This window comes from Pagrus pagrus (genome assembly GCF_965226575.1).
Source record: "Pagrus pagrus genome assembly, chromosome: 3".
Classification (NCBI taxonomy): Eukaryota; Metazoa; Chordata; class Actinopteri; order Spariformes; family Sparidae; genus Pagrus; species Pagrus pagrus.
Window position 1 is genome coordinate 12373423 of NC_140187.1, and position 25936 is coordinate 12399358.

Below are 25936 nucleotides of genomic sequence, written 5' to 3' on the forward strand. Positions count from 1 at the left end.
GCTCCTCATTATTTACATCCAATGCCAATGACCAGTCCCGATGCAGGATGTAGAGTCCCTGACAGTACAGATGTAGAGGTGCCATTAATGTTGCCCTTTGATTTATTTTAACTGTGAACACAATCTTAACTAACCTGCTCTAAATGTCCTAACTTTGACCATATCTTACGTCACATAACCACAATCTTTCTCTAACCTTAATATAGCTGCCGTCCAGAGATATTGATTGAAAATGATGTCTTCATTGAAAGTATTGCAGGGTTTTGCAAAATTGCCTGGAGGTAAGTTGCAGTCAGTGTTTTTTAGCACATATTTGCATTTAGGACTTCAGCCACATTTTACTATCTTTTTAAAAAAAACTGTATGTAACTATAATGGACAGCTGACACAGTCTCCTGCATGTAAAAAAAACAAACAACAGTAAATCCTAAATGTTTTATATGCCTTCAATACACATTTTTATCAGAGCAGTCACATCATCCATAGTCAATTCCAGCTGTGCCATAAATCTCCATAAGGCACGGCTTTTGTAGCAGTGATTTATTGGTTGCTATGGCAACCCTTGTGTTAATCAGAGGGTTAATCAGTGATGTGCTATCTGTGCTCTCTCTGTTGTAGAAAAATGAAGCTGTGACTGTTGTATGAAAGCTATAATACCCTCGGCAGCATTTACTATTATTGCGGATAATTAATGAAGCTGGTGGGAGCTGTCTGCACTTCAAACCTATTGATCGCTGTCTTGAGGACGTTATGATGAGATGTTTGATATGAATTAGAGCAGACAAAATAGAGATGTAATGAAAGTTTATTCAGCAAAACCGACATTTACTGGAGACATGGCGGAGCTTTTTTTTTTGCTATGAGACATTAAAGATGCAATAGCCACTAAAAACTGCATCACCTTGGTGAAAAACATGAATTTGAACTTTGCGCTGATTATTGACAACATAGAGGAGTTAATTGTTTTTATATCTGAAACTTTGACAAAACTCAGAGGGCCTTAATACAGCTTTTAAAAAAGGTGCCAAATAGGCAAACAGACTATTACATTTCTCATGATTCATGAAAAGACTATTGGTAATGCACTTGTTTCCCACTGATTTCAGAACCACTACCCCTAAAATGCAGTCTGCTGAACTCCACACTGCAGAAAGCCTGCAGGTTTACTGGGTTATTGATGGTCTTAAATGTCCTGCTGTGAGGCTCTTCTCTGCAAGCAGATGCTGCGGTAACCGCTAACTGGCCGCTTAGATGAACATTTGTGCTAGGCAGCCTCTGAAGCACCGCGCTGATATCATAACACCACCTGTTCTCTCCAGATCCTAAAGAAGCAGAGTGAGTGTGTCTGTCATACCCTCTCTCACCTCTCTGATTCACACTTCCCTCTCTGAGCTTTAATCTCTAATGTTCTTCTCTCTGTCTTCATTTGGTTGACACTCTCTTTGACAGTGAAATGAGAAAACAAACAGTGAGTGAAAGAGTCGCAGGGGAGATAATGGCCCTACATTTGTTAAATTAAAGTCTTCAAAAAGTGATCACTGTGATGTCTCCTCTGGAGGAGGTAAATGACAATTTGTTGGCAGCATCCTCCATGACGGTCAGAAATAGCCAACATCTCAATCTCAAAATCAAAAACTATACCGTTCATTTAGATTTAAACACTTGCATGCATTGTGGTCCTATTGGACACATAAAGCTATTGGATATAAAAACAAACATGTGAATGATTCAAAGAAGCATTTGTGTAGTAGGTACACATGGAACCAAACAGATTTGTTTATTGTGTGACTTAAACTAAACTTTTACTGTAAAACCTAAAAGCCATAATCAGTAAAACCTATAATCCAATCACTTCCTGTAACTGTAACTCTCTTACTCTCTGTGTTTTTGCCTCTCGGATGGATCTCTGACATCTTGTCTGCTAGGAGCAGACGCACCAAACTTCTCTGGCAGTGATGCAAGAGTTTGCCTAAGATTTCTGGCTAGCTGCAGCAGCAGCAGCAGCTACAACACCAAACCCCTGCAGGGCGGTGTTATCAGACTACTGGAATTTCAAACTTTGATACAATACAATGACATTCAATACACGATTGATACCACAGGGAAAAATGACACATTGAGGGCCTAAAATTTTAGATTTTTATTAAAAGATAAATATAACAAGGCTTCTGTACTGTGTGTTAAGAACAACAGCATCTAAGTTAATTCACTTCTGGAGGAGGTTTGGGCTATGTGGGCACTGCAGCAGAGCAAATGTCAACTCGCTGTTGAAATGGAGAGCAAAAACACACAGCCACTGGTGTATCAATACTGCGAAATCAATAAGTATCAATATTTTGATATTTTTGACAACACAAGCAGTTGCCTCCAACTTGCACCAACGAAACCCTGCACAGCAAAGACTGCATTATTCAACGTCTGAACCACAACTCTTCCCAGCTGGGCTCATCCACAACCGATGGAAATGCCAACAAAGCAGCACACGAACAGGTAATTGGGCATACCTAGATAGCATAGCATAACACAGCTAAACACGTTAATTTGTATCAATGTATACATACTGATTTTGGTTTAACTTTCTACACTGAGCTTTTCTGCTGTGATGTCTTTTGGGCAGCCACACTGCTGATTTGAAGTTAGTTATGTTTCACAGAGATCCCGTGTCTTGCATGCAAACCATCCTTTTCTGTAGCCTGGCTTTGTTATCCTTTAGACATACTTTGAATTGGCCTTAAACACATTCACACACGGACAGGAATCTCAGAGCTCCTGCTTCACATACCTACTGTTTCTATCACGTGTTCATGACCGTGCATACAGAACAAACAGAGGCAGAACAAAGACACCTACACTCACATGCTCGCCTCCTTACACACACACACACGCACTCTCCCTATTGTTTTTTTAATTAGGTACATTTAGCTAGACTAATTATGTGTTTTAGTCTATTTATAGTTTCAATAAATGCTTTGGAATATACATGCTGGTCCATTTATTGTTGCACAGGAGTGAATGCCGTCTGCCTCGGCTATTCAGAACTCCAAAACCCTTCCACATTTACTGGCTATTGATTCGTTAATTGTGGTTATAGTTATTCATTTATTTCTCAATCAGAGTTCCCACTAGAAGGTTTAGTATGTAGTAGTTTGCTGGAACTAAATCAATTAGCTGTCAATTTTAACTTCTTTAAGGTTATAGCCTGAGGTGAATTCATTGCAAGTTAAATTGTACTTTTTAATATAAATAATGATTGTTTCAATTGAGACAGATAGAAATCCAGTTGAGAGTTCATAAGGATGATGAAACTTCTGTCTCGCTCCTAAATACAATTCATGCAAAGTTATTCTTCTTCTGGTGTTTTATGGCATTTACCAAACAGCTCTGATTTTTCAGATAGCCCACACAAAAAAAACAAAAGACGCACCTATGTGGTAAATGAGAGTGTATTAAAACTCAAGACACTTAAAGTGTGAAAGGAGCCATATTATTGTTGTGTGGGGGAGCTGTTGCGGCTGCCACATGAGAACTGCATACAGCATACACACTTACACAACACACTTCATAATATTGTACATATGGCCATGACACATATGCCACATGCACACATATTGTATAAACTCATTGTATAAACAGTAGCAAACAGCAAATACACACTCACATTGTTTTAATTTACACCTCTTTTTAAAAGCTGCAGGCCTGACTTTTTGTTGGCTGGTGTTTTGTCTTGCATATTATAGATACTGTAGGTGTGTTTACTGTAAACATCTGTTTTTAACTTGCTGCGATATCTATGTGCTAATTATCAGCACTGAGTTGCACCATCCAGAGTTACTGTAGCAATGATACTGAGGTTACAGGACATGGTATGGTTATATTCCAGTCCTTCTCATATTGTTTTGATGCTTCGTAGGATGTAGTTTCTGCACTCCACTTGGTGCTGGCCAAAAAATCTAAATATTTGGTTAAGATTAGATTATTATTTTCATTTGGGACAAAGATTCATAAATATTCTTCTGTATTTTGCTCTTAATCACAGATCATGTGTGAGCAGCAGATACGTAGCTGCTGACGGCATGTCATCCTTTTGTGATCACTTCAGTTACTAGTTGATGGTGTGAACAATAGCGTCAGATGTTTTGCTGTGTGAAATAGCAAATTTAACTGTAGTGTTGCTGCCCTTTAGCCACATGTTAAGAATCATTCTTGTTTTTGTTCTTACTCTGGTATGCCATTTCATTTTGAAAGCTAGTGATTGTCTTGCGATGGTTGTCAGATTTAGACTGCCTGCATCTAGTTAGCCATTAGGGAACAATTGAAAGAGAAAAACATTTGAGCATTTTTAGCACATTAAATCAAAACAGAAATGTTAAATTGAACTGAAGTTTTAACATCTTAGTCACATCTTCTCTGAAGGATAATAACCGAGCTCTGCCTTTCTTTCTGCTCTTCAATCCAAATGCAAAAGATTGTTTTTTTTTCTGCCATGTACTCCAGCGTGAAAGTAATATACAAGGTCATGCTTCAGAAATTCATAATTTCTTTTACAAGGTGTGATTTCAAATGTTAAAGTATTGTTACAGTGGGATAAAATCGATACAGCAATATATTGTATCGCAACCGACAGTCCTACATTTCCATATGTTCATGAAAACATGTAGGTGCTCTTAATAGATTCCTCTATTAAGAGCTCCTCCTCAACAAACTCACCAGAGTCTACTTCATAACTCCTTGTGGTGTAAACTTGTGAGAAAAGTAAATTTACACAGATCAAAAAAAGTTAAGTGAGCCATAGTTTTATTCGTTCTTTAAACATTTTAACTCCAGAACTGTTTTGCTTTCCGGCAATTCGATCATTTAACAATTTGTGGCTGTTTTACAATGAAACGATGGTACACATGATAAAGAGGCACTAAGCTAAGACTCGCACTTTTAGGTATATTGTTTTATCTCTGTTAAAAAGCATAATTCCTGCACTTGGACTTTTTAGGGGAATGTTGTATTCTTCAGTTCAGACAGATATTGTGATGTATTGTTAGATGATTGTCTTGCAACGTATTGATTAATGGAGAATTACTGTATCGTGTTACTGTCATTATCATGGGCACCGTATCATATTGTGCGTTACTGTACTCAGTGGTTCACACCTCCTACTAATTACTCAATTATTGTAAAGTATTAAACCTAATACTTTACAGACAATAAACTTGCAGGAGCAAGCTGAGTGAAAAACAACGCCTTTTACAACTGCTGAATAAGGTAACACATATTAAATAGTGGTATTATATTGAGGTAGATTAAGATATTGTAGCTAAACTGTAAGAGCATTTTTTTCACTTCCATGAAAATCCATGATCCAGAGACAAAAATGCTCACATACAAAATATCAGTGCAAAATATCAAAATGTTTGCAGTTTTCCTTTAAAAGTGACTGCTGAAACATTATCTTCCTGTGACACTTACTGTACAGTAGGTCTGCGCATATCTGTGCTTATTTGTGTCTGCGTGGCAGCAGCAGTGACTTGTCAGCGATAGGGCGACAGATGGGAGTGTGTCCATCTGCGTTTTTGTGAATGCACAAATGCAGTGTGTGTGTTTTGTGTTTGAAGCAGAGCAGTGAAGTGCTAGGTGACCTTTCGGTTGGTGTAGAGGTGGCATCACTGTGACAGTGTGTCAGAGCGGGCCTCAGCCTTCCTGTAATGGATGAGCACTCTCAAGGTGAACACCTCTCCTTCCTCTCTTTTCTCTTCCCCCTTCATCCCACGTGTCCTCTTTTCCACTGAGACTTGCTGCGTGTGGCCCATCTCCTTTGGTTGTTTTTGACCCAGTGTGTGAGTGTGTGTGTGAGTGTGTGTGTGTTTGAGTGATGATTTCCTGTTTTTGCTGTTATGTTTTGTATTTTTACAACGTAGAGCTGCTGCGTGTTCCACATACAGATAGCAAGAGCCTGTTTTATCTCACAAATGTATTACAATATCATGAGGTAACTTTTAAAATGAACACGAAAATGTATTCATCTGAAAATGAAAAAAAAAAAAAAAACTCACACATGGATCCATCATGTGATTGCTTCATTATGAGTTCCACTAAACTACTTTCCATCCTGTTACATCCCGTAGAGCTTATTCTGTCAATTGAATTTCTGTGGTGTTCCAACAGTCTAGCTGACACTGCCCTTTCAAAGAGGGGATATATGATAATGATGTTGAAAAGGCACACACTAATCCCTCAGAGAGCGAAGGTGGGGATGGAGGTTTGAGGGGGTGTACAATCTGTTCGTGTTATTGATCTAAGCTGAGGGGACACGCATGGCAGGTCACAGCAACATACTTGCATGATATTGATGGGTGGGCAAGCAGCCGGCCACCCACATCTCTGAGAAATGGACCCTGCTGTTCGTCCTTCAGACCAAGCAGACTGTGGGAGACTGTATTATTCAGTTGCAGGGGGCAGCTTGGATAAAAGGTGGAATGACCAACTGCACTGTCTGAGGGGACCTCACAAAGTAAAGAAGGTCTGACTGAAATAGTTTGACAGACATGTTTTTTTTTTCCAGTGATGCAAAAATGATCATTCCCACTGATCATGAATCATATCGCAGTTGTAACATCCGCAAAAATAATCAAAATATGATTCATTTTACATTATCGTGCAACCCTAATGTAGTGTAATTGAATAGAGAGTGGGTGTTTCTATTCTTCAAAACTACCTCAGACAAATCCACTGCAAAAATATGTATCGTAGTATCATGGGTGAAAACCATACGTACGTTAAAGGCCAAAACCAACTGAAGCAATAATTTGCCTACGATAGGATGAGGTCAAAACGTAGTCTATCAGTGTGCTAAAACTGCAGCCAAATCATTACATGGACAGTCATTGGTAGTGTCTATAATGTGACCCCGTGGATATCACATGTTACTTACTACAAATGCATATCACATGAAATTTGATTTGAAAGAGACATTGCAATGAAGCAGAAGCAGAACTCGTTAGTCTTCAGATAGTAGTATCCATGCTGCTGTAAAAGCCTCCTTAGGATGTAATTGAGGACTGCTTGTGCCAATTCAGAGTCATTTGGGGAAACTCCAACATTCAACTGACCAATGGTGTAACTTCATAACTAGGTACGTCTGGGACAGACTTACGTGTTATAGGCCTGGCCAAAAAATGTATATACCTCACTGCATGGAACATATTGGAGGTCCCAATGTTACTTAGTGATGAATTTTATGATAACATTGAAAAAAAAACTGTATTGCTGGGTTTCCACCAGTGTATTGCAAGGCCTAAGCATCAGGGAATTTTTGAAAAATGTATATTGAAGATGTTTATTAAACTTAAACGTGCATAGTAGCGAACTTCTTTCAAGAATAACTCAGAGCGCAAGCTGTGTGTAATGTTAGCAAAGAGTGCGTGTGTGTGACGGTCAGCGTGAAGTTTGCAGTAATGTTATGGTTGTGAACGCAGCATTGCAGTGTGTGAACAATTTAGCCTATTTGCTAGATAAAAGGTGCTAAAACTCCTCAAGACCCAAACCAAGTTCTCGTGTTTGTTGTGCTTGCCACTTGCTGATAGTAGTAGCCCCAGAGTTAGCAACAGCTTGGACCCAGGCTCAGTTAAGGTGGACTGATCTTAAAGGTGGATCAGCTATCTATTCTAACTACAGTTATGAACTAATTTAATCTCTATGGGTTGGAAATGTGTGTGCACACAAACACACAAGGATCTCAATTTTAGATGCAATAAATAAATTATTAAAATTTAGACAAATAGAAAAAAAAATATAGTAGGTTAGATCAAGACAACAAAATGTCTGAGCCCATTATGCCAGTAAATAGGCCGTGATACTCTACTCAGGATCAGGCTGAATAATTACCGCCCTCATGCTAAAGATCCTTTTAGTATCAGTTACACGTGACATAGCATTAGCTATACAATCTATTGTGCTGCTGAGGTTGGAAAAATATGTTTTTTTGGTCTCCATTCAACCATCAAGTGTTTTTGACCGAACCGACCTGGTTAAACTAAACCACAGTGAGCTCCCTCAGACCTGCTGTGAGCACCATCATATAAGCTTTATGTCACTTCAGCTCGACAGCTTCAACCCATCACTCAAAGGTAATTGAATATGCTGCGGCTATGTCTTAATTGTCCAATATGTTACTGTAAACAAGTGTAACGAGGTTAACATTTACACACACTGATATGAGAAATGTGTTGTAAATATGTGCTCTGTAGTCATTGAGTTAATTGTCAGATCATTAAACGTTAATGACACGATTAGGGCAACGCTCTAGCTGGTTCAGCACAGCGCACGAGGCCTCGCCCTGAACCGGGAAACAGCAGAGCGATTCAAAGAAGATTGCATTTGTGACAAACACCATTCCCCACTCATCCATCATGCTTGCCAAACTTAGACATTCATTACAAAGTTTGCCGATGGATGCAGCCCGTTCTGCTCGGCCATTCATTTTTTAGACCCTCTCGCTCTTTCTCTCTCTTCATCCCCTCTTTCCATCTCCATCTTTTTACCTCTCACTCTCCCTTTTGCGCTCTCTGTGTGTGTAAAGCGCGATGTGAATGAGTTTCTCTCATTCCTTCTCTCCTACCATGGACTAAAAGATGCTGAGCAGCAGTGTAACAAAGGAGGCGGTGCATTAATTAAATACAGCAATTTGCTTTCCTCTCCTTTTTGTTGTGGGAACAGCGCCACTAAGATTGATGAGGCACTGTCTGATACACAAGAAGCCCACTACATCTATATCTGAGGCTGATTGTGATGGAGCACCCATTGAATGGCCAGTATGTATTAAGATGTCAACTTTTATATTATAAGCCGTGTTGGTCTGTTTATTCATATTTTATTTCATTTATTAATCTTTTTTCCCTCTTTTGCATGTAAGCACATTTGTTTGCCAAGCAACAGTCACGCTAATAGTGGCTTTGCAAGCAGTGCTATTGTGAAAGTGATTCTGAACATAATCGAAAGGGAGAAGAACAAAGAGGTGACGAGCTGGAAGGAGGAGAAATCAGTTAGAAATGTTGCAAAGTGCTCATCTCCAAAATCTGAACTTTCTCTTCTGTCTGTTGTCTTTGTTTGCCTTCTGCAAACAGTCACACTATGTACTAATGTGTTGGTTAACATTAACTGTGAAAGTCTCGGTATGATGTCAATGCAACTTTGCAAGATGAAGAACAGCATGTTTGAACTCTAAGCATGGAGGTGAAAAAGTAAAGGAGGGTTCGGCACAAGAAATGCCGTTCAAGTGCCAAAAGCTGCCATGAAAAGAAAGGAGCCCTTGAGGGTCCTCTCATTACCATGCCCTGTATGAATTTCACATTGCAGGGCTGTAATGACCATTTAATGAAGGTTTTCATCAGCAATATTCACATCAATTACAGAATAATATTAAATGTTTCTGTTTTGGTGTATGAATCCTCCAGGGAGGTGGCTAAAGGGTCGATGAATAGGGTTCACTTTCGAGTCGTTTATCGATGCCCGTAATAATAATATGGTGGCCGTCTGGTCACAAATGTTCTTGTATTCAAGCTAAACAGTTCCCTACATTCAGTACGTATGTTTCTAAAAACATTTGAGACAAGAACAGGCAATGCATTAACAAAGTCTCGATTCATATTCGTCTCGATTCATAGTCATAGTCTCTGAGCCGCCCCTGTCTCTCTGGATCTTTATTCTATACTCATTGTGTTTGTGGACACATAACATGTATGCCATAAATATGTAATTACTGACAGTGTAATTAGTCACAGCAAAAGAAAATCAACATCTACACACGATTTTTCTGTATGATTTAAATAACTGTGAGAAGTAAATGTAGATCACAATTTAGTGATTATTTGTGCTGCCGTGTTATGTCGTTTTCTTCCATCTTCCAGCTCTAAAGTAACATAAAGTCCAGTGTAGTTATCTCAGATCCTCGCTGAACACCCACCTCTTTCTCAGCAGTGATGTGTCTTGCCCCTTTGTTTCTCCACTGTATTTCTCTTCCTTCCCTCTCTCACCTCTGGCCTCCCCTTGGTGCCGCATTCTCTCGCCTCTTCACTCTAATTGATAGGAGCAGACTTAGTTAAGATGTCACCTGAACACATCCACAAGCCTCAGACATGGCGACAGTCCACCATCGACAGCCCACCCTATGCCACACTTGGACTAACCGGTGGTTAAATTGGTGTTGTAAGAGGGTCAGGAGTGCCTGAGGCCCTCAGGGAACATTTGACCCTTCCTGTCACACACTTGCAAACTTGTACACACTCTACACACTTCAGCTGGTATAGCCAAAGCCCCATAATCCATTTACTTCCACTGCAGCTCAATTAACGCATGCAGCCAGTAGTGCAAGCAATACAGCCTTTCAAATATGCACATAATTACACATACATGCACATGCACACACAGCTCAGTTGCAGCATGTATTGTAATTGGTAATTGCTTCCATAGTTCTGACCCAGCTGTCATGATCAATGGGTGTGACTGGGTGATTAGACAAGACAAGAACCAAAAGCCATTGATTAAAGACATCCATTCCATAGGATATAGATTTATGAGCCCGTCCACTGCACAATGAGTCAACCCAATGGGATTTCTTGTGTAAAGGTTACAAAAGGGTAGAGAATCTTCTCCTAAAGGATTTTCATTTCCAACAGGATAGAAGTGACCTTTTCAAGAAACTTTGTCAGAATAGTGAAGGATGCAGTAATTGCAGAGCATGCATCTTTAAAATTCAGAGAATGGACTCCCGTGTTTGGCAGAAGGGTTAGGGTTAGGGGTCAACCGAGACATACATTTCATCTTTATTTCTTCTTCGCTGATGACAGAGGGCCCTCTTGTGATTATCAAGATAGATTCAGGGAAACTGTTCTTTGTGTTTCCACTGTTCTGACCACTGGACTAAAGACAACACGGGTCTAATTACTATGTCAATTGCTATCGTTTAAACATGTTTTTAGATAAGAAAATATAGTAATGCATTGAAATCATTCGTCATCATTGTAGAATAAAAACTATTTAAAGTACTGTGAGGCTTTCAGTTCAACATGCACATAAAAATCACCTATTTGGAAAAGATGAGTTTTAAGAATTTGCAGGCCTCAAGTAAAGCATTTCAAATAATGTATAGCTGAATTAGGTGGGATCAATAGTCTACAGCAGTTATTGCTGCATGAAGCAAATCAATAAACTGCAATAGAATTGTTTTTGTTGTGTGTTTAGTTGATACTGTAGCTCGAGTTCATTAAAGTCTGTATGTGTGTGTGTGTGTGTGTGCGTGTGTGCGTGTGTGCGTGTGTGCGTGTGTGCATACAGTAGTACAGTAGATGGAACAGACTCAATATGACCGTATGGATGCAATTTTATTTCTTTGTGCAATAGCCGGAGGACACATTCATAAAAAAAATGCAAGGTTAGGTCTTTTAAGAGTAAGCCTGGCCATTCAAGAAAGTCTTTCATGATATTCAGAACTCATTTAAAACATAAAACATGTATGCACACATATGAAACAACTTCCAAAGTTATTCTTTTGTTCACCATATAACTTTGATCATTACTTGACTGCATGTGTGTTAACTAGGGTTGCCACGATGATAACATTTTCCCACCAACTAATAAGATCATGTCAACGCCCCTTTCGCTATCGTGCATCAAAAATGCGTCTACAGAGCAAAACAATGGTAATTTTCACCATTTGTTGACAGTGGATCAGTTTGAAATATGTCAGGGAGTAGTTTTATACACTCAGTGGGAGTAATGGAACAAGGAAAGATGGTTTGTTTCATAAAAGGGTTTGATTCACACATCTGTCTGGGGAGAAGCCGCTAGAAACCGTTTGGAAAAGAGCAGGCGCTTTCAAAAAATACTTGGAAGGCGATTGGACAATCCACCTGCCTGTAACCGTCAATCATAGACTAACTTCAATCAATCAGATCAACAGTAGGAGAGCTCTACCAGCTGTGCTGTTGCTAAATCAAACTCTTGTAGAGTGAAAACATCTTTTCCATTTTGTCTTGTGAAAATGTTCCAATTACTTCTTCTCAACTCAGTCTCAGCTAAGCTGAACACCTTACTGTAGCACCTTTAAAAAAAGGGCTGCTCCCACTGCACCACTGTCTCACTTGTGCACCCCTGGAAGACCACACTTTTGAAATAACGTACATGACACATGGAGCATTAATTATTACTGAGGAGGATAGGGAAAATTAAGGAAATGGAGAGGGAGAAAAGTATCCATTCTATAGTTCTGGGGGAAGGGGAGGAGGAGTACTTATTTATCTTATCTAAAGATACACATTCGAACAATACTTCTGTGGATAAAAACTGGCCACAAGCCTGGCCTGTTGTGCCACTGTTAACAAAAAAAAAGCAAGACTTAGCATCTTCCCCCCTGCTGTTCACACGGTGATCAGCAAAAGTGCATCTCTCGAAACTCGCTGTCAGGCAGAATGGATTGTACTTAATTTCCAATAAGGTGCTTAAGAGCGATCCCTAATCATGCCTTTAATTAGAATCCCTTGGTCATTAAGGGGAGATAATTCAGTGAAAAATAACTCTGCTCTCTATGGGAGGAGCAAAGCGACAGACGGACGAACGGTCTGCTCTGTACACAGGCCAATCCCTCTCCTGTGTCACGGCAGGCCTAACTGCGCAAGTTAAAAAGGCTTCATGCATCGGCCTTTCACAAGAGATTCAACCAAAAATATTTGTTTTATTTTGAGCAAGGAAACTTTCATAGATCTGTAACTAGCTCTGACCTTCCTGCGATTGAAGCAGCGAAAACTGTAAACCCTTTCTACCCTTTCTCTTTGTGCCATGGTTTAACCTTCATTTTTCATGGAAAAAGCCAGCCTGGCGGGCGGCCACATAGCAAAGCAAAAGCAAGAATCACAGGTAACCAACCTATATGTGGATGGTGTCATTTTTCTACAGCCATTACACTATGCAATCAGTATTTATTTAAGAATGATAAGAAAAAAAGTTGTCTATTTCAAGTTTAAAGTCAAACACCTGCCCTCTACTAGCCAGACAAATATAAAAGAAAATTCATCAAAAGGAAGCAAAGCGACTGAATATGCCTTTGTATTGCAAGTTTTTTAATAAATTATTTTTCTTTATCCAAACCACAGTGAAAACGTTACTTCATTACTTTGTAATCTACTTCATTACTACATTACTTTGATCTACTTCCTAAGAAAACTTAAGAAGTTCTTGTAAACTTTTACAGAGGAGCAATAGAAAGCATCCTGACTTGAAACATCACATGAAAGACTCTGCAGCGAGTGATTAAAACCATCCAAAATATCATTGGCATCCATCTACCGAGGATCAGTGATACTGGTGAAGTAAGATGTCTGCACAGAGCCCAAAGGATACTAAAAGACAGCACCCACCCCAGCCACAGTCTGTTCACCCTGCTGCCATCTGGCAAAAGATATAGAAGTATCTGCTGCCATACCACCAGACTGCGGAGCAGCTTCATTTCTCAGACTGTAATACTCCTCTAATCATCCTCCACAATCCACCATATAACATACTTTGTTTTTGTTTCTTGTTTCATTTTCTGTGATGTAACTAAAAAGGACTCAGTTTCGTTTTGCAAACCTTGTGCTGTCAAATGACAAATAAATTAAACTTGTAACCTTGCATGAACCCAAACATACTTCATTTAGTGCATTATGGTTTAGTAACCACTAGCTCAGGCACTTTGACATCATGGGGAAACAAAGACTGACTGCAGTGGGAGGTCGTGAAGCACTCAGGCATTTTCCTGCACTCTATTAAAAATCCTTCTTGCCGTAGTGCATTTACTGCTTCCAGTCTACAGTCGTGTCACTTGTTTTCTCTACTTTGTTGTAAGTGTTTGTATTGTTTGTGTGTGCGTGAGATTCAATCTTTGCATGTGTGTGTGTGGATACATAGTGGCGTTTGATTAATAATCTTCTTTCATTACAGTAATCAGGTCTGGGATCGGCAGCGGTGGCAGGATGACTTAGAACTGGGGGCCTCGCCTCATTAACTCTCTGTGTCCAACGAGCGACACCCTCGCGACAAATTGAGATTGCTTCAGCTCCCTGATTCAGACTCTTCAGGCTCTTGTGTAGTGAGTTCAGTGAAAGTAAAGATTACATCCCTTCTCCTCTAATCTCCTGTCTCACAATCATACCTGAGATCATTTTCCAAATAACATAACTCCTTTTCCTATGACTATACTTTTTATGTATGTGTTTAAGCGCATTGACTGACCCCTTCTTCTTTCATTTCTAATCCTATTCCACACTGTTAACCCCAAGCTGACTTTTCCTTTGTCTCTGCTCCTCTATTTATTGCTTTCAATTCATCTTCTCATATATCAGGTACTAAATATATTCTCCTCTTTACTGTAAACGGTCTCCTGCCTCCAATAACAACAGTGTGACAGTTAGTCACTTTGAACAGCAAGGATGAAAACAAATGCTCTCTGTAAATAAAGTGGTAAATACTCCACGAAGCTGTAACTGCCTGGAAATCTGGCCTCCACTGGAGTGTGTTTTTGAACTCATTAGGCATCGCTAAATCCGACTTGAACATTTGAAGTGAGACACTTTTCTGAAGCTTGACCCAAGTTTACTTCACATTCAAGAAGCTGTGGATAAGAAGGAAATAATGAGAGTTTCTGTGCATGATCAGTTACTGTGTACCTCTGTATGTAAAAAATGTGTGGACATGTGATACTGTATGTGTTAGAGTTTTTAAATTCACACGTTTTAAGAGTGCCTGAGGTTTAAATAATGACCTGCTGTCATCTCCATGGCCTCTGAATCCCCACACTTAATCAGCCCCCTCCATGTGCAGGCATACAATTTAATTAGCTGCCCACCAATGTTATTATTAAAACTAATCACAAATGCCCCTCTGAGACTCTAATCACATCCAGCATTTTATTTAGTTTTGGTGAAACCGGTAGCTTTAGAGTCAAATTAAAAAAAAATAAATAAATAAAAAACATTCTGCTGTAAACTGCCCAGGTACTGTAAAGCCGTATATAAGCAGTAGCATTTTGAAGACTGGCTCCTTTCAAATTTATATCCAACAATACTAAATGAATAAAAAAAAACGACTTGATGCAACTTCAGAGTCGAGTCACCATCAAAGCTACCACCCTGGAGGCATTCAGAGTCGACAGAGCAGGAGGCCTCTTAACCACGACAGTTCAATGTTAAGATTCTGGCTCTGCGTTCCTGTGTTAAAGCTAAATAACCTCCATATTTCCCTGTGTGGCTGACACTAATGGGAACCACGCTGCGTCGCACAACTCACCGCCCTGTCTTTGTGCGCTCACTGATGCTCAACCTACTGATTAGCTTGGTGACGGAGGTCATCTTTTTCTACGCTGACCACAAGTTGTGAAGCAAAACTTCAATAACCCGCTGGGCTAATGCAATTAGTATCCAACAACCATATAACTCACACAAGCCATGAGTGCTGCCCCAGAGGGAATGAATGCCATTCCAGTCTATGTGTGATAAACAATGAGGTTTCACAAAAGGGGAATAGGGAAAGAGGAGGGAGAGAGTAATGTTATGATAGAGCCTCTGTGTTATCAAGTCATCGGTGTGCGGTTAGGTGAGAGAGAAAGAAAGGTGAGCAGCGTGCTATCAGCAAGGGAGAGGATGTTATCCCAGAGGAATTTTGTCAGTTTTGCCTTCGCTATCAGCGCTTTATATCTGATGAACACTCCACAGTGTGCACACTGCCAGAGATACGGCACCAGTAAAAGTGTTTTTTCCTGCCACACAAGCATAACGGGTAGATAAAGAGCTCAGAAATGTTACGGTTTTCTTGTTTCAGGAAGAATTATGACTTTTTTTTTTGTTGCATAGATTATTCAACAATGGCTGGACCACATTTATGTGTGTGTGTGTTTAATTGGGATACACGGCTATAGAAATCTGTAAAGGAGCCAGACACAGAAAATACTTTGAATGTGCAGGGAATACAAAGCAATTTATGCTGCTTATAGTAATATATTTAACATATATGTATATATTTATACATTGCTTTTAATTCTGTTATTATTTATTCTTTTTGTTCTGTGTATTTTTAAACGCTGTTGGCAAAGTGTTTCTCAGCCCCTAAATTTTTATTTTGAAATATCTTCTTAAAGGTTATGTCTTATGAAGCCATTAAATGAGAATACTGTGATGCATTTTTGTGAGCGATACAGGCGTAGCATCCTGAAACATTTTACAATGTGGTGACTATGCATTACACTCACTATTTTATTGAAAAATCCATAATAATTTAAGGAAACCATGACCCAAAAAACGCAAGCTTTACCACAAAACATCCAGGGAGTGCGTCGTCTCCACGCTCCCTGCAGTTCGACCTTCAACCTGATCACAATCAGCACCTGATGTAATTAATGAGGTGATTAATTGCTGTATTGATCCATTGATCAATCAAACAGCTCTCGGGAAGAAATTGAAATCCTACGCTCGGTGTAATTACTGGGAATATTAGGAGTTTAATTGGATCCTGGGGTTCATTTTGGTGAAAATTTGTGGGAAAGTTCTTTAAATGAAAGTACCACTAATACAAATAACTGGGAATAAATCCTACACACTATAAATTTTAAATAAAACTAAAATATGAAAAATATTGTAAAAATAACCTTGGAAAATAACCCATGACATACAGCATAAGCCAAATCACATACAAGTACAATAAATATAAAGTACAATTATTGGATTGAGTGCTATCAAGCCTTGTAGCTACAGTATGCGTCATGGAGTTTGCACTTATTGCCACTTATTATCTGCTTTTTGTTCAGTCAATACCATTTACATTTAGGGCATTTAGCAGACGTTTTTGTCCAAAGCGACTTGCAGTAATTCATACATACATTCATACACTGATGGCGGTGGCTGCCATGCAAGGTGCCGACCTGCGAACCAGCGACCTTCTGATAACAAGACGCTGGCTCTACCCCTGAGCCATAGTCGCTACAAAAGTTTTGTCAGATTAAGAGGCTTACATAGCCTGGGTTTGTTTTGCTTTTCTAGACTTTCTGACAGTGAATGTATAACGCTATTTTTTCAGCCAACCTTCAATTCTTAGATGGTTATTGCATGGACTCCTGTCAGAAAAGAAAGTAAACGTGAAAGGAAGTATGAGGGATAAAGTGCATGACAGTGAAGACATGATGGAAAACACAGGTAGTATAAACACAGAGGAAAACACAAAGGGGGAGACAGAGAGGTGAAATGAGTTAGTGTTAGTGGCGGCTTGTAGCTGCGGAAGGTGACCCTGAGATACAGGCAGGGCTGTTCATTTAAGCAGGCAGGGAGCAGAGCAGTGACAGGCTGCACCAGAGTAGTCGCGGACCCCTGGAGAGAGGCACTGTAGCAGATGGAATAAGAGAATTTAGATTAAACAATCCCACACTGCACAATGTCACCATGTTGATCCTGTTCTCTTATTAGAGGTGATGTTAGACTCAAGTACCTGAAGGATTTGGTAGGAAAGAATTGAATTCCTCTGATATACAGCTTTTTAAAAGAATGTATACAAAATCCATGCTTTTTGTTAGGGTAACTGTGGCTGTGTTGACATGAGGATGCAACTTTAGTATTCTAATTATTGATTAATCTCCTAATTAGTTTGCTGATAATCCATTTAATAGAAAATGATGATAAGAAAGGACCCATTGCAATTTCCCACAGCCTGAGGGGAAGTTTTCAATGTGCTTGTTCTTTCCAAAAAACTGTCCAATACCCCAAAGATATGATCCAATAATATTGGAGAATGTTTGAACTGACAAACAAATCAATTATCCAAACTATTTATATATTTATTTTTTGACGACTTGTTTTTTACTATTGATTAATCAAATAATAATGGCAGCACAATTTAATGGTGTTACCTTAAAATATAACCTTCCTAATATAACATTCCTTGCGTTCCTGTGTAGAAACACTGGGGGTGTCAAGATGTGAAGCAGTATCTGCAATAATGGCGACAAACTTGCCTAACCACAACCTGCATGAAACCCTGCAGATAAAGTCAAGCTGCTGTTGTAAAAAGCCCTAACCTTTTAAGGAAGAATTTTAAAATGTAAATGACAGTCGTCAGCGCATAAAACCAACAGTCTGTTGATCTTTACAAATCCAAAGAGGAGTATAACAATAGCACAGCTGTCAGTGCTGAACACAATGTTTAATTTGAAAATCTAATCAAATCGAATCGTGGATTTGGACATATGTGACACCCTAACCAACACCGGGCACAGTCAGTAAACACATCTTGCGCAGCTAATCTGTCAGAAACTAGAAAAATAGTAGTCACAACGGTTTCAAGAAGACTGGGTTTGATCTGATGGAAATCTTAAGATGTGTAATTTTCTGGACGAATGCACAATGAGGGTGAAAATGGAGAGAAGAATAAAAATATGGATGTGTATATCTATGTGTTAAAGTACAGACGACATCTTGAACTCACTCAGTTTATCTATATCTCTATCCTGTTCAATTTTCAGTATATCTTTCATGTTTTATGGAAAAACAAAAGCGTATACCAGATGATAAAAAACGATTTCCATCTCAATATAAAGCAAAAAGCAACTATCAGGTAGATTATGCCAGAGTTCAGCCTTTTCAAATGTTTGGCAGGGAAGTCATACAAGCCTTACAGTCGGCAATGACCCCATGTGGATCCAATCTGACCATGAAAAAGAAGAAAAAAGCGAGAACAGACTGAGTGTGGACAGGGTTGGCCAAACTCATCATTATTGGGTAACTGGACTTCTAATTTTTCCACTTCAGTCTCATTCTCCATTTCAAGGGCACATTGGTGGCTCAGAGTTTGATTGCAGTGTGGCTGTACCAGTGATGCTCCCTCCATTGTGGTTGGACAGCAGCTGCCTGATGTATTATATCTTCTGATTACCACCCACCACACACACTGATAAGATCCCAGCTGGAACAGGACAGGGGCAGGAGTGCCAACACTCAGTCTGTCTGTCTTTTATAAGCCAGTATCAGCATGCCTGTGCATATGAGCATGTTTGTCTGGCTACTCAAACATCAGCACGCCTCAGTGTTATTAGTGAAGACGTCAGCACCTCACATCTGGGTGTCGTGAAAAGGGAAACACTAAGTCACCGTTACTCACACACATACACAGATGTGCTCCTTCACACACAATACAAAGTAGATTGTTAAGACTTTCAAGATTGATGACAATATAAAATTTTCTGATCACCCACCCTAATGTCTTGGTCACAGCTCCCTGACAACAACAACAACAACAACAAAAGGGATCGAATAATAAAAGAGGTCTAACTATTTCTACTTTAACTGTGGTGTTACATTATCAGATTAAAGGGGCGCCTTGTGAGCGTTTTGAATCTGATAATATGAACTCAAATAAATAGATCTATCACCATGGGTGCATAAGTTCACTTCGACACTTTGGCTTTCACAACTGTCAATACACAGGGAAATGGTAACAATTGTAACTTGTAATTAACACAAAGGAATGACTGGCAGTGTCACTAGCGTGTTAGCCGCACACTGGAAGTAACCAGATGGTCTCATTGTATCCACACTGTTTGTTGTTGTTGCAACTACCCAGGCTGCTGAGATCATTTTGCTTTATTATCGCCATCGTTGTGCCTTCTCTTCGTGACAGACCCATTTCTCACCAAGACACCCTCTTCTTACTAATTCATTTTCCTGAAACAGAATTTATCTCCCATTACTCTGCACATACAGAGACACAATCATATTTTCTCTTCAGTGAAAAAGGGGGAAAAGGGTTTTTGTTGCCAGTGAATGTCTCATCTTCTTTTTTTTTACGATGGCGGGTTCCTGATGATCACTTTTGTATGTAAACCGTCTGAATTTATAATGTGGCACTGACGGATGCATTAATTTTATTCGCCACTTGTCCGACTCAATATTATGTGTTTATCTGAGAGTGCTGCCTCTTCTTCTCACTGGCGTTACAAAACAATTACTGTGTCGGAAAATTTCCGATAATGACTGAAAATAGGTGTACAGATGTTTATCTCTCCCTACAGTCTGATGTTGATATGACACTTGTCTGTGTCACTCAGAGGTATTCTGCCTTTTTCCCCGAAGGAACATGTGTATATGAAAGCTGCTCTGCCACTGACGATGTACACAAAGCTCCCTGGTAGAGCAGGAACACACACATACATAAACATACACATTCATGCACATCAATGCCAAAAACATTCACTCACAACACAAATGCCACGCAGGTATAGATGGATTTTTTACATCAACAGCCCACAGCCATTTTTTCCTCATTTTTCCCTCCTCTCACTCCATCTTCTCCTCAATCTTTTTTCTGTCTTTCCCCTCATCTCCTCAGCCTCCAGAGGGTTCCTCCTGATTCATTATTTCCTGTCAACATGTGTCTCCTGAGGCCTCCCATGCACTGGAGCACCTTCTCTAACTTCACTTGAGCTGTTAAATGGATACACATTCCCTCTACCATGACAACTGAACCCAGTGTGTTTACACTTTAACTTTTAGACAGGCAACAGGTGCTTTTAATTGAATCATGTGGATCTTGCGCTTGACTCAAGGCTAATCATTGAATGGTTTCAGATGCATAGCCTTAACACTTAAGATGGACCTAGGACAATTTTTATGAGCAAAAAGTCTGCCTTTATTTAAGTGGAGCATTTCTTTACAACAACAGGTGAGTTTTAAAATGGTAAATAATTAATTTTGAGTACCAGGCCCTTTCCTCTAGCTGTTAAATTGTTATAGGCCTACATATATTTGCCCTTCGCAAGGCCCTCCAGCTACTTGGAAGTATATCAGCATGTTGCTACATAAATGGTGGCTTGTGGAATTTGAGCTCATTTCAAATTGCATCACTGTCCTGGAAAAGGTTTATTTAAAGTAGAGAAAAATTAGAAGCACAGTTCTGATGCCAGAGTTACGTAAATAATGGGCAAGCCAAGAATAGTTAGAAAAAAACCCTGCAGTGTTGACGAAGCCTATATGAGAGGGCTGGTGCTGCCTTGACGTAATTCATGTCAGTGTTGTTGAAAGCAGGGATCGATTATTGAGTTGACTATGTTGAAACAGCAACAATACGTTGTGCCCCCTTCTTAAGATATTCACATACGAAGTGATGACGTATTCAAATTGTTTTTGCTGAAATTTATATAAAAAAAATGTTGATCAGTGTTTTCCAAAACCCAAGATCACATCTCTGATGTTTTGTTTTGTCCACAGCCCAAATATATACTGTAAGATAACTTTTCCACGAGTTTGATTATTTTTTACATCTTGAAAAGACAACCAGATAGTCTTCCATTTTTCTTCAGAGTAGCAGCTGCCAACAACACAAGACAAAACGTGAGTTTACTCATTCAGATAGTCTAAAATGGAGACGTGAAAGCAGATAGAAATGTTGCCAGACTGACTGGTTCACCAGTAAGCCATCATTTTCCAATGTAGCATAGTGAAAGTGAAGTTTATATAGAACCGTGCCCGTGGTGTCATTATTCACTGTGAAATCAGCGCTTAATAGTAACAGGTTAAACAAACAGCTTGTCTATTGCCACTTCAATGTGATAAATATTCACATTTAAGTCTGAAATCAGAGACAACATGTTAGACAGCTCTCCACCACCATCATCAAAACAACAAATGTTGTACAATCAATGCCAAGGAACTTCAAATCTGTTCCAGAGGGATGCTAAAACTTTACTAATGTTTTAGCATCTTTTACTGTCTCACCCATCTGTACTTTTACATACAGTACAGTATGTGTATGCACAAGCACACACATGAACACACACTCACAAGAACAAATGCCTTACTCTGCATCTTGGATTTCTAATGCTAGCAGGATCCATTGATTCTGTCGAGCTACCGTCAGTCCATCGTGTTTCTGCCATTGGTCATTATTCGCTGTACAGCATTTGGAGAAATGTGGAAAAGAGAGAGAACAGATCAAATGTGATTTATACAATGTTGGACAGCCAGCCAGCAAACTGCACATGCTGAAGAGGATCAGGGGGTCACAGAGGGGAAGGTCACAACTGTATAAATACTGGCATGGCAGTCACAGACATGATTGGTGTGTGAAGAAGAGGTGATGTGATTGTGAATGTGGGAGATGGTTATTTGTTTTTTAGCTGACCCATACTCACCTCCATACAGCTATTTTTGCTACAGTATATTCCAATGCCTCTCTATTCTTGTCATTTAAGAATACAATATTAACTTTTCTGCTGATCTGAGCAAACATGCTCAAATCATGACCACAGAGGCTTTCTATACAGACGGTCACTCGTCACTTTGCGCTAAGGTGCTGGTAATGTGGTTTCTGTGAGTTATGGGCAGCTGCAAAGCAATCTGGCACCAGGTTGTTGGGGTCAGACACCTTAATGATCTGACCCAGGACCTTGGACTGTCTTGTTGCCAATGGAGAAAAAAAACAGCGGCGGTTCCAGTATGAACTGGGTCAGTGCAGTATGACAGGTCATCATCACAGTGTGTAGAACAGATAACTGCATTATATGCATTTTGTAAGTAATACAGTACTTTGACTGCATATAGAGGATTAATGCAATTACTCTGAATGTCACATTTCTGTCAATCAATTATATCATTACACCATTAGATTTAATCTGGGTGTATTCAATCATTTATGCATCGAATCAGTGATGAGTATATGATCATTTTCCTCGGGGTTAACTGAAATGCAAATAGTCTGGAAAGAGGACATATGGCAATAATATATGGGCTCTGATTGGGGTTTTTTGTATCACACACTTCCATTGAATAAAAACCAAACGACTAAAAATGGAAGATAGACCAATTTTGGCAATGAATAAGCAGCCTGCGAGCAAATTTTTCTCAAAGAGCTGCCAGTGTTTCTTTGCCAACCGCAAACTGGAAACTCTCGCCAATATAACTTGTCCTGTTTCTCCGTCTAATGAAAATTAACCGTTTTTAATGTGTTTTCGGTGTGGATGACTGCAAGTGCTCCACATTCCCCTCACATTTTTTAAGTACTGTTCAACATTTAATATCTTTATATCCTTTGACATCTGGCTTCTAAAGTCTTTCTCTCCCCCTTTTCTCCCCTAGAGCCTCCCACTGTGTCCTAGCAGTCCTGTGGCTGTGAAGGTCAGCCTGTCTCTCCTCACATACGACCCTGACTGGCTGTGCTGCCTTTGGGGCATGAACCCAAGAACTGCAGGTGCGTGTCTGAGTGTGTGTGTGTGTGTGTGTGTGTGTAATGCACATACTGAAGACTTACATGCATATACTTGTGTGTACTGAACAAATGGGCTGAGCTAATTACCAGCAGTAACATCCTAAACCTAAAAAAAAATCTGATATAAAGATACTGGCTGATAGAGATAGAACAGTTTTGAAGAGGATCCCCTATTTTACTTTAACTCAACAGTTTGACTAAGATATGTTTGAACTACCTTTCAAATCACGCTCATTTCTAAATCACCAGACTGTGACAATGCATGGACAGTTTCAGCCTATATGGACCTGTCATGGCAGCTGTGACACTAAAGATGGAGCATATCTGGGCACGTATGGACAAATATTTACTACTCTGGTAACTTTCTTGGTCTTGGATTTGTTTGTTTTTGTCACACTGTTTGTGCTGAGTGGGACATTTTACTAGGGATCGAACAATATGTTGTTTTGAGGGCAGATAGCGATTCCAGAAACAAAAAAAAAACTCTGCAAAATGCTGGCTCAAACAATTGGCTGCTCATCGATCTCTCCTTACATTTACAAGTGGAAAATGAAACCAGTCAGTGCTTTCTGGTGGACCAACCATGTAACAGAGACACTGTTTTAAAACGACTACCAACAAATCCTTGACTTTTCTGTACTGCAATTTCTTGCCAATAACAATTTATCTGTAAAAACATAATATTGGCTGATTATATTGATCAGGCTCTGACAAAAAACAGGGATGAAAGCAAAGATTCACACCAGGAGAGGATGATACCACTGGTATTGTTTTAACCTGATATCTACCCATACCAGTAACAAAATGCTGATATCAATGAATAGCTAAAATTAAAAAATTAAAATAAAGAGAGACCATCTTGTGATGGGATCATACCACAAAAATGTGTCCACAGACATACAGACACCTGGGAAAACCCTCAAAATCACTTCTGTGTTAGTTCCAACGACAAAAGATGTCTCCGGGACCACATTTGGCCATGATGACACACATACACACCGACTCACAAAGTGAAAAAGTAACCTTACAACGCTACTGCGGCTGGTAACAGTAGGAAATGTTCTTATATACATATAAATAGTATGTTTTCCTCAATCTGAAATTGTAAAACTTATTTATTATTTGCATTTTTTACTAAAAGCAAACTCATTTTCTTTTTTGATTTAACACCAGCAGTTACAAAACAGATCATTTTCTTGTCTAATGTTTACCGAACAGTCACACTTGTGGTAGCACAGCGATGGGCATTTGACTTATTATAAAGTAACCTTGTGGGATCTAGAGATGGTGTTAACAGTCCAGTGCATTTCAGCCAACATAGCCTCTCTTTAGAGGAAATTGTTGTCCTTGCACAGGAGGTGTAGAATTGCCAGCAGCGACTGAATGGTGTCTTAAATTAAATTAGTCTGGGAGAAGAGAACACATTTGGTTACCATGCTGCTCTGGTCCCCGGAGACCCAATGCCCAATGAAACAAATAGTTCAGTGATATCAAGTGAAGAGACAAACAGAGCCAACAGCAGTCTGCGGGGACAGTCTGAGTATAAGAAAGGGACCCAGCAGCTCCATCTACATCTACAAAAAAAAGCTCCAAGTTGAATGTTATATGAAAATCATTCAATCACCAGCCACATTTACATAATGAGAGCTAAAAGTGGGGGAAAAAATGCATTTCAGAGGCATTTGGATTACCTCTCCTTTACTTTTTTAAAGCCAGACAAACACAGCACAGATATGATACCTTCTACCTGAGCAGGGAGGCAGTGTTAGCACAGATCTGAGTGATTCTAGTCATGAAAATTGAATAGCACTGCTGGACCATGACTGACACACACCCTTCTGTGCCTTTCCTTTCACTTCACTGCAGTCACATTGTTGGAAAGAAATCATAATATCAAACTGTCACAGGTGAGGGGAAGAGAGAGACTGCTTGGTCTGCAGAGCACCTGGTGTTAATACATTCAAACATCTCGTTTGCAGCTTTTACAGTAGGATGATTAATGTATTCTGAGATTTTTCATTCTTGTCTCACCCCTGCAGCAAACACCTAGAGTTTGTTGGGAAAGAATTATGCAGTAAAAATTGCATTAATGTTAGATAAGCTTAACAGTGTTGCAGATTGTGTTGATATGAAGGTACAACACGCAGGGAAAAATACCCTCAATTCATTATTTACCAAGAGGTGCACACATGCAAAAAGTTAAATGGACTGACATAACGGTATAACGACATAACATGCGTGATTCTTGTATCTATTTCCGGTGTTGAACAACGTACAGATAGTTTTTAAGAGTAAACATTTTTCACATTACTGACTATCACTTATTTCTATTTGTGTATACATTGAAAAAGTCATTACAATAAGTTTTCATTCAGGATGATGACACCTATAAAAAGGGTTTATGCTCTGTACATTTATTGTATACACTGAACAAGTCTGTCGCTGCCGTAGAGGCACTCGTTCTTTGGCTCAGGAGGTGTGTGCTTTGTGCTACAGGTGAAGCCTCAAAACCAGAGTCTGTACTGCGAGCACAGCGCATTGTTGTCATTGCTGACCTTGTCCATCTACCTCCTGTCTTGCATGTAAGAAAACACCCAATATTATCAACTAACAACATGTAAACAACATGACCATTGTTAGTACGCAGCGCTGTCAAGCTACCATGTTAGTACTGGAA

The 25936-nt window shown here is 39.5% G+C and overlaps 1 protein-coding gene across 4 annotated transcripts in view; it reads right to left on the reverse strand.

The window, feature by feature from the left end:
• nxph4 (neurexophilin 4) overlaps positions 1–25936 on the reverse strand; it is a 117704-nt gene that overhangs the window by 76356 nt on the left and 15412 nt on the right. For 2 of the 4 annotated variants that reach the window (XM_084348023.1, XM_084348022.1), the window contains exon 3: positions 9953–10064. Coding sequence is in view for 1 of the 4 variants with exons in the window: in XM_084348019.1 (XP_084204145.1) it covers positions 21854–21931 (78 nt within the window). In the remaining 3 variants the exon portion in view is untranslated. Of the gene's footprint in view, positions 1–9952; positions 10065–21853; positions 21937–25936 lie in introns of those variants that run through there. The other 2 variants (XM_084348024.1, XM_084348019.1) reach the window with 2 other exon arrangements.